Below are 10,263 nucleotides of genomic sequence, written 5' to 3'. Positions count from 1 at the left end.
TGGGCATATACCCAGAGAGAACTATAATTCTGAAAGATACATGGACCCCAATGGTCATTACAGCACTATTTAAAATAGCCGGGATATGGAAGCAACCTAAATGTCCACTGATGGATGAATGCATAAAGAAGATGTGGTACATACCTTCTTTGAAAGATTACTGGAATATTACTCAGCCATAAAAATGAATGATATAATGCCACTTGCAGCAACATGGATGGACCTAGAAATTGTCATACTGAGTGAAGTTAGAGAAAGACAAATATCATATGATATCACTTACATGTGGAATCTAAAAAAAAATGGTACAAATGAACTTACTTACAAAACAGAAATAGAGTCACAGATATAAGAACAAACTTGCTGTTACTAAAGGAGAAAGGGGAGGGGAGGGGTGAATTGGGAGACTGGGATTGACATACACACAATGCTATACATAAAACAGATAACAACAAGAGCCGACTGTATAGCACAGGGAATGCTACTCAGTATTCTGTAACGCCCTTATAGGAAAGCAGCCTATGAAAGCGTGGACATGTATACATGTGTAACTGATCCACTGTGCCGTACAGCAGAAACGAACACAACATTGTAAATCAACGACACTCCAAAAAAAATTAATCAAAAAAAAATAAACAAAAGAACCCAAGCCTAGTGATGACACTAGCAAAATGGAACGAGACCTAAGATACTTAGACAACATTAATCTTAATTTGAAGAAAAGCACAGCATGGTATTCAACTAATGGGTAAGAAAAAGGTGGTGTTCTAAAGTCCAGAAATAACACTAAAGACTAGGATACAGCAGAATCTACTGCCATCTTTTTTTTTTTCTCAACATTTGTGCCTCATGAGATAGGCAGTATTATAACCGCAAAATAAAAGTCATAAACTTATTTCATTTAATCAACCATCAACCTTAAGCTCATCTTAACTAAAAACTAGTTAGATGCAGGATAAATTTTAGGAATCATGATTCTGTATCTTGTATCAAACTCTTTATCTATTTCAAAGAAACAAAAAGAATAAGTGGAAAAAACATTCTTGAAGCTCTACTAACAAATGCTAATTTCTATTGATATTATAATAAATACCATAATCCAACCAAGTTGTAGGTGACATATAAGTTCTATATGTTTAATATGTGAAGAGATAAATTATTTGTGATAATTTAGTCATTATTATGAGTTAACTTTTTTTTTCTTCTTCAACTATCTGTTTTTAAATGACTAATACCAGAAAGTTAGTTAAATTTTTTTCCCCTAAAGTTATGCTTGAAGAAAGTAAAATTCAGGTGTATAAAAACAAGTGAGTTAAGTTATGAGCAAATGAGAAAAAAGGACACATTTTAATGGTATTTCTTTTAAATGTAGCAACATATTGTATAGTCTACTTTGAAGGATGTTACCTAGTAACTTCAAGAAGGAGGAACATCTAATATATTTTATTAAAAAATAAAATCCAAAGAATAGTATTATATACTAGCTACTTGCAAAAAAGAGGAAGAAATGAAATTTGAGATTTAAGGTTAAAAAAGAAAAGGTAGCAAATGGAGAATCTAACAATACCTAGATTATTAAGCTAAAATTCTTTTCATCAGAACACTTCACAAAAATCAGTACGCTGGTAGGAAAGATATGAAATCACTTAATTATGTGATCTGTTAATAAAATGGAGCATTCGCCAGTTCATAATAAAGTAAGTAGAAAAAGGTTTTCATTTGAATTCAGAAAAATAAGTTAGAAACTAAAAGGAATCCCGTAATGCAAAAGTCCCATTTACCCTGCATTTTTTTTCAAGCATTCCAATCTTACTCAGAAATAATACAAAATATCCAACGGCTTTAAAATCCAAGGCCTTTAATTAGGTTTTCAGTAATGACCATAAATGCCTTCTCAAAACCCCTTTCACTGAAAGCAGAAGGCACTAGGCATTACACAACACCCTGAAAGCAGTGATTCCTTCTGATGCTGGTGAGGTGAAGATAAACATTAAATGGCAGGTTCTAGATCTTAACAAGGTCTCCTCAGAAAAAAAAAAAAAGACAACTTTAAAAACCACACAAAAAATTAAGTTACCACTCAGTCTTTCTCAGGTTCCCAAAGCAGTTTTAACTTATTTTTACAAGTACATAATTTGAAATTAATAGATAAACCAGGTAAGTAAGATATGGTTTTCAATATGTGTTAGGTTTTCTGTTAAGTATAGTAAATATGCAGATACAATTATTATGCTAACTGGCATCCTTTGCTACTCTTTAGCTGTGCAAAATAAACTTGAAATGATACATCCTGTAGTGGTATAATTTAAAAGATCCTTGATATGACACTAACAACTTTCCAACTCTGGTCACAAACTGCATATAAATTGTAAGATTATTAAAATACGCCTTTTTGAAAAATAATAAGATGACCATTTATACCTAAATAAGGTTTCCCAGGAAGATATTAAATACTTTAGCATATAAAAGTCGCTGCCCCTTTTCCATGAGGACAACTGTTGCTTCACAAAATAGCTCATGTGATCCAAGGCAAATGACTTCTTTCAAATGCAGTATTCTTTCCATGACTTTGAGGTATGCTTCGAGAGACTTACATCCATGAGAAAAGGACACATTTGGGTAGAAGACCACAGTTACATACACCAAGGACCCATCCTTAGGCTGGGAGTGCCCTTAAGAGTTATATTTAAAAAAAAAAAAAAAAAAAGAGTTATATCAATAGAGACTAAGAGATAGCTCCTGAAGCCATTTCTTCTACGACCTACAACCAAATTTGGATATGTAAAGGGTAATTCACATATGTGCTACGTCATGGATGCCTGTTTTAAATAGTGGCTTCTTCAAGACACTCCTATTCAAATACCAAGGGAAAGAACCTTATTCTACCAAACCACAATCTTCTATTTTTGGCAAGGTAGTATACTGTAAACAAAACAGAAGCAAACAAAAACAACAACAAAACTAGCTTAGATACAACAGTGATTCAGGCAAAAGTTCCCATGTCAACAGCAGGGAAAGTAATCTGAGAAATATTAATTTGGGGGGGCAGGGAAACCCTACCAAACAAATAATGCTAAAAATCAATCTTAGAATCACTCAAATGACTATCACACAAAAGGCATAAAAATGCCTTTAAAAAAGGAACAGTTCAGTTTATAAAAATAGCTGATATGAGGTTTATAATTAGAATGTCTTTGAAAGACATCCAAGCCAATTAACTCAGGCTCAATTAGTAAAGGGTGAGAGGAAATAAACTCTTCCATAATTAATACTAGATGCCTTCTTCCCTTCAGTGAAACTAAGATTACATTTGAAAATGGTATAGAAAATAATGAAATGAAACCTACATGACAGTTCAAAAAAACACCAATGCCACTAATAGTAAACACAATAGGAGGCAAAAAATATATTTTTAAGCAATGATTACTCAAAAAATGCCTTATAAAAAACTACATATTATAATAAAGTTAAGAAAAAGCTTCAAGACTAGCAGCTGGGCTTCTGTGAAACATGTAGGACCACGGAAGGCACTACAAAAGCATTAATCACTTCTAACTACAGTCTGACAGTTCAGTCTTTTCCTTCTTCTTAAGAAGACAGCCAGTGTGAATGTTATTTTTATATCCCCCTGAGTTTTTAACATGATTGGGCAAAGAAGCACCAATTTAAAAAAATACCTGCAATGCCAGCACTGCAGTTTGGAATCACTTAAACTGATGGCCCCACAGGTCTCTCATAAGAGCACTTTAGAACATGATTAAAAATATAGAAATGCCTTTCGGTGTTTCAGTATTAAAGTGGAACAACCACAGATATCTGTTTTTAAAAATAATGCACTAAAAATGTCTGTTTATACAGTATAGTCTTTCAACCCTGTAGCGAGCATTCACCGCTATTTTCCACTCCGAGAGAGCTTGTGCATCTGGTTGAAATGTCAGTATGCTTCATGGAGTACAATCCTTTTGGCTGGGAAATCTTGGCAAATATCATGTCATGCTTGTTTTGAGCAATATGCCTTGCAGGTCCTCTGGCAATGCTAGGATAATTGCATCTATGTGTGTCCGTAACTTTTCCATAGTGTCAGGTTTCACAGGTAAATGCTCTCGATCAGCCTGTAACTATACAAGGAACATTTGGGAAGCATTTAAGTTATCTTTTGTGTCTGGATTAACACAGTATATTCTCTAAATAAACAGTTTTAATGGTCAAAGATTTGAAAACTTCAGACTGAGACCAGAATTAACAGAATCTATTTTTTAAAAAAGCAAAGAACATGACACTTTAACAGTACAATTGTTGAGTTAAAAAAAAAAAAGCTTCTATGTAATACTAACATAGATAATACCAGCACAGACCATGTGGTATTAAATATACATCAGAATGTTTTCTGTAGAGCTCATTAGACTCCATGTAAATAACTAAATATATATATATATATATATATATATATATGGCTTCATTATGATCTGCTTGAGTGACAAGTATTTTCAGTCCAGTGACCATCAACCGACCAGTCATACATAGGTCCTCTCATTTAAAAATTTACTTCTGTGATACATCACAGACTACCACCTCAAATGAAAGCAAAATAACCTCGTGGATCTTTGGCCATTTTAGCTACATACCAGCTTATTTTTTAGCTTCAATACAAGGTCCACTGTTTCTACTTCTGTGTGTTTCTGGGTCCAGAGAAGTAAGTCCTAGAAGAATAAACAAATCCCAAATGAATAAATACTCAAAATAATATTGAAATCATGCTCTTTTAATAGGCAAAGCTACTAGGAAGGAAGGACAGGAACAGGGTTTTAACCCAGACACAGAGTTACAGTGTAAGAATAATTCTGTACATGATATTTATTCTGACAGTGAGAATCAGATACTTTTTGATGTTAGCCAGAATGACTGTCTAGTATTTGGAAGTAAAACAGTATGTAAGAAATTCCTTTCTGAAGTGCACCTTTTAGATCAATCAAGAAAAACAAATTTGGAACTGAAGATACAATGCTAACCCCCACCCGTAAGTAGTGAGTAATTTATAAGGAATATCAACTAACATCAAGATAATTGTGAATATGAATATATTACTGGATATAGACTTTGTATCTTCAAATAATCTCTTCCTGGGCTTATCTGTGGTTATCTTCACGGTATTCTTTCTCTGAAAGTCACTGGGAATTTATGATTAGAAAGTTAAAACTGAGGCTAACTCACCTCAAGCTAAACACACTTTGAGACTATCCTTTGTATATTTAACAAAAATTTATTTCACTTGTCTGTAGGAACTTTCATTGCAGGGCACTTGTGCAGCACAGGCTGTTGCTCCGCAGCATATGGGGTCTTAGTTCCAAGACCAGGAATCAAACCCACGTGCCCTGCACCACAAGGCGAATTTTTAACTACTGGACCATCCAGGAAGTCTCTATCCTTTATATTTTTAAAAATACCTTAACTTAAAATAGTCTGCTGACAATTTATAGAATGTGGAAAAGTCCAAATACAGGAAAGATGTATCAATAATAACTGGGAAAGGTGAATAAGGCACGGTGGAAAACATATCAAGTTAGACTGCTTGGATTTGAATCCTAACTTCATCCAGTGGTATGCTATTTAACAACCGGTTCTCCAGGAAGTCTCTTAGGTTGTAGCTTTACCAGTTTCTGTGGTCTAAGTATTCCTCTGCAGCTGATTTCAAGCTACCATTCTGAGATCCCTGAATACAGAATTAGGAAGAGATGCACACAAGTCGCTCTTGTGAGCCAGTGCAAGTGGGCTCGAGCACACTGCTGGTTTCATTACTTAGCAGTGATGTGATCTGAAGCAAATCACTTAATCTGTAATCCTCAAATGTACCATAATGCAGATCATAACATACCAACTTCAGTGAACTGAGAAGAGTAAAAGACTTTATCCACTTAGAGCATCTGCACAGTCCCTGGCATATCACACATGATCTAGAACAGTTAGCTATTATTACTTATAAAGTAGTGGATATAGATAGAACATTCCAGTCTCTATGGAGTTATCTTCAATAGCTGTTAATCATCACACAAACACGCTGTTTTCTAACCTCTTCACAAAGAGCTTCCAGATGGAGTGCCTCCAGTTTCTGGGTCATTTCCTTCCTCCGGGTCTTGAACCAACCATCAAAATTTGGAGATTTGAGAAAATGCCTATAAAAATAAGTTTTTAAAAAACAAAGTTTGATATGACTTAACTTCCTCTCCTCGATACCTTTTCTACCTATAGCTAGGAAAACCATATGAAACAATGAATTTTTTTTTAAAGAATTATTTAAGTCCAGTTTTTTGTTTCATTTTTAAATAAAGCTCTATAGATGGATGAAATAGAAAAGAAAAAAAAAAAAAGGACTAACCGATAAAGTCCAATCCAGTCGCCTTTTATTCTAGAGGTCAGCTGAGGTCCTGTTTTCTCAAGTGTTTTCATAAATTCTTCTGGAAGAAACTGTCTTAATTGGGGTGGACTCTAGAAAACAGGACATACTGAATTTAAAAATTAAAAATGGATATAGTCATGGAAGTTAATTGTAGTTAGAGAACTGATATACGAATTTAATAGGATATAGTTATACCTTCCACGGAGAAATGCTTTTCTGCAGAGGCATCAAGCTTGCCACATATCTTTCCTAAGTCCAAGAAAAAAAAGTTAGTCAAAGTCAGCTGTTCTTGCCCAGAGATGTCTTCAAAAATGTTTAAACTGACCTACTTAAAAAAAGTGGGCATGGGACTTCCATGGTGGTCCAGTGGCTAAGACTCCGCACTCCCAATGCAGGGGACCCAGGTTCAATCCCTATTCAGGGAACTAGATCCCACATGCTGCAACTAAAGATCCTGAATGTAACTAAGACCCTGCCAAATAAACAAATGAGTATTTTTAACATTTTATTTAATTTTGGCTTCGTTGCTGTGTATGGACTTTCTCCAGCTACGATGTGCAGCTCTTCATTGTGGTGGTTTCTCTTGTTGCAGAGCACAAGCTTTAGAGCACATGGGCTTCAGCACTTGTGGTTCTCCGGCTCCGGAGCATGGGCTTAGTAGCCCTGTGGCATGTAGGATCTTCCCAGACCAGAAATCGAACCAGTGTCCTCTGCATTGCAAGGTGGATTTTTAACCACTGGACCACCAGGGAAGACCCAAGAATAAATATTTAAAAAAAAAAAAAAAAGTGGACGCTTCCTAGTTTTTTTATCATATGCTCTTTCAATGGAGATCAACACCTCCATCACTCTTCTCAACAGATACACTAACTTTAGACTCAACTGAAAAGTCAGACTTTTAATACAAATTTAGCTAAATCTATGATAATCCAAGGAACTACTTATTATTACCTTTTTATTTTTTTAAGTCTTAATTGAATTTGTTACAATATTGCTTCTATTTTATGTTTTAGCTTTTTGGCCAAGAGGCATGTGGGATATTAGCTACCTGATCAGGGATTGAACCTATACTTTCTGTACTGGAAGGCGAAGTCATACTACAGTGGACCACCAGGGAAGTCCCAGAAATATCTATTTTTAATGATAATAATTAACCTTATCAAGTAACTGTGTGCCAGAAAGTTTACTCAGCATTTTACATGCATGATCTCTTTTAATTTTTGCAACCATCCCTTGTGGTAGGTATTACTGGGAAACTGAAGCATTGAAAAGCTAAATAACCTGCCTAAGTTCATACAATTTGAACTTGAATTCAGGTCTACTTGATTTTAGCCCATGCTCTTAATTAAGCATTACAGTCAAGTAAGCAAGCAGATTGAAACAGAACAATATAACCTGACATCTCTTCCCAAACTATAATATCAAAGATTTCCAGGTTGCCCTCCTACAATATTCTTAGATAGATTACATTAGCAACTATATGAGTCTCTCTAATGCAGTCTCTGGAACAGGACTACATCATGTTATTACTTTATACTGTGAGGCATCTTTTAGTAATTTAACATGATGCTCCACTGAACTTCACTGAATAACCATATCACCTAGTCATTTATTTCATAAATATTTATTGAGTGAGTGCTACTATATGACAGACTGTGAGGAAAAGATAATGAACAGGACACATAAGGAACTACATCATAGAACTACATGCTAACAGATTTATCAAATTATGCTCAAGAAAATAATATCAGAGAAAGAAGTTCCAGTAGAACATTTTAAGGTGCAAAATGCAACAATTATATAACATTTCATAATGATTATCTTTTAAGATTCACAATCCTGAAAAGTATTTAGCAAAAGTGTAATTAGCCACATTTTACACATAAAGAAATTGAGAGTCAAGGAGAGGAAGTGACTTACCAAAATTACACAATTAATTACCAGAACCAAGAGTTTGGGTATCTTGCAAAGAGCTCTATTTTAACCACTACACACATAAGCAACCAAAACAATTTAAGATAAGGTTTTGGTGGGTGGAAAAAACATCATGTGCTCTTCAACAAATCATTAAGTTAAGCAAATATATATGCTCACTTACTAATGGAATGATAAAGCTTTGTGTCAGTTCCAAAAAATAGCGTCGGAGGATAACACTTTGAGCTTCAGAAGGACGCTTCTGTTGTACACCCTTAAAAGAGGGAAAAATGAGAACCTAGACTCTAGTGTCAGAGAATAGAAAATAATGAATGATTATAGAAGCTTAGCTGATATATAAATTTATGGATTTTTATTTGATATGAAAAAAGCCTAGAACTTCATCTTGAAGTAATTTAATGTGAAATTCACTATGCAATATCCTATTAAAAAATCCTTAGAACAACATATAAAATATTCATCCGATCCTTTAAAATATCAGCTCACAATGACTATCTTTATTTCATACTTACTGTATTAATACTATGTATTTTCCAAAAAAACGCTAACTATCCCAATTGTCAGGTACTAAGCTACCTCATAGTACAGTCCATAATTTTTTCATTGTAATTCCTAAGTTCTCAGGAAGACTGGCACTAGTTGGTAGCTGAAGCCCCCATATTTCTAGCCCATAATTGCTGCTACATTAGTCTCCTGATTTTTATGAGGCATTCATTCAGAAGAGAGACCTCTTTTCACATTTGCACATAAAGCACATATTGCCTTACTGGATATCGCATACCTGAGTAAGAACATTTAAATTAATACATGAGCAAGTAATCACCTTCTGTAATTGTTTTATGATATCTTCGTCTCTATTTAGATATGGCTTATAAGAAGTATAAACTCCTAAGAAGTAAAGAAAAGAAAAGAAGGTAAGCAGTAGGACCTATTTACCCATATAGTATATATTTAAAAACTAGTAAAAGTCAATACCAGGTTTAGAATCCAGAGTCTTTAGGTTCTTCAGTTTTTTCACTTTAACCTGCTTAGGTATTTCACCTGAAGGAAACATCATAAAGATTCTTGTAGTTATTTGAATTTCACATATCACAAAACTGGAATGTTCTAAGACTGATAATCCACTGGCTGTTATTTATTAGTCAGGGATGTTGCAGCTAAGGTATTCTTGTTAACATCAATTGATATTTAAGAGTTTATTACTAGTACTTTAAAACTGGATAAAAGGAACACTGGGTTATAACAGCATTACAGAAACAATCTGTGTAAATTATATTAAATGGATATTTGATTTCATTAATACTGATCATTACTTTAAAATTTCCCTTCTCATCACTCAACTTAAGCTTTAAAATCTTTTGTGCTAAGTATATGGAACATGACTAAAATACCATTTTGAATATGATGTCAGATATAATGCCATTTAAGAGTAAACAGAATTGAGAGCAACTCCTAAATTAACACGCAGTTGTAATATTCAAGGTTTGTTTTTTTCCTGGCACGGCCCCAAGTTCTGCTTCTGCAGTGTAGAAACACTGCCACCAGGTGGTGACCGTGGAAGGCACAGCCACAAATCTGAGCCACAAGTGGACTCGACTCGGTTACTGACCAGGGAACGCACAAAGGAGTACGACATAAAGCAGAGTGAAGACAGAGGGTAAAATGTGCATTGTTGAATATTTCTCCTGGGTAGAAACACAATCTGAAGATATGTGCGGCAAGGGAAGAGAAGAAAGTGAGCTACTGAAGCTGTCTGGAGGAGATAAAGACAGGAAACTTTGGGGACAGATTGAGAAAGAATATGAGAGTCCAGAAACATTCAGATTTCTGGAATGTTTTTGATTCTTTAGCTCACAGTTTTTACTTTATCAACTTATTCTATATATTCCCACATACTAATTCTTATGAGAATGTCTCTCATCTTGAATCTTATC

At 34.5% G+C, this 10,263-nt stretch overlaps 1 protein-coding gene across 2 annotated transcripts in view; it reads right to left on the bottom strand.

Moving 5' to 3' along the window:
• Positions 1 to 1,729: 1,729 nt before the first annotated feature.
• The window catches only part of DENND6A (DENN domain containing 6A), a 49,510-nt gene continuing 40,976 nt past the window's right edge, over positions 1,730 to 10,263 (bottom strand). The window contains exons 13-20 of one of the 2 annotated variants that reach the window (XM_043886246.1): positions 9,305 to 9,370; positions 9,111 to 9,217; positions 8,493 to 8,582; positions 6,590 to 6,643; positions 6,374 to 6,483; positions 6,068 to 6,170; positions 4,626 to 4,700; positions 1,730 to 4,118 (exon numbers count right to left, since the gene is read on the bottom strand). In XM_043886246.1, the coding sequence (XP_043742181.1) occupies positions 3,987 to 4,118; positions 4,626 to 4,700; positions 6,068 to 6,170; positions 6,374 to 6,483; positions 6,590 to 6,643; positions 8,493 to 8,582; positions 9,111 to 9,217; positions 9,305 to 9,370 (737 nt within the window). In that variant the 3' untranslated portion in view covers positions 1,730 to 3,986. The remainder of the gene's footprint in view (positions 4,119 to 4,625; positions 4,701 to 6,067; positions 6,171 to 6,373; positions 6,484 to 6,589; positions 6,644 to 8,492; positions 8,583 to 9,110; positions 9,218 to 9,304; positions 9,371 to 10,263) is intronic. The other variant, XM_043886247.1, reaches the window with a different exon arrangement.

The sequence above is a fragment of the Cervus elaphus genome, chromosome 24, assembly GCF_910594005.1.
Source record: "Cervus elaphus chromosome 24, mCerEla1.1, whole genome shotgun sequence".
In the NCBI taxonomy this organism is placed as follows: Eukaryota; Metazoa; Chordata; class Mammalia; order Artiodactyla; family Cervidae; genus Cervus; species Cervus elaphus.
Note: the sequence above shows the minus strand (reverse complement) of the source record. Positions and strands in the feature narration are given on the sequence as shown.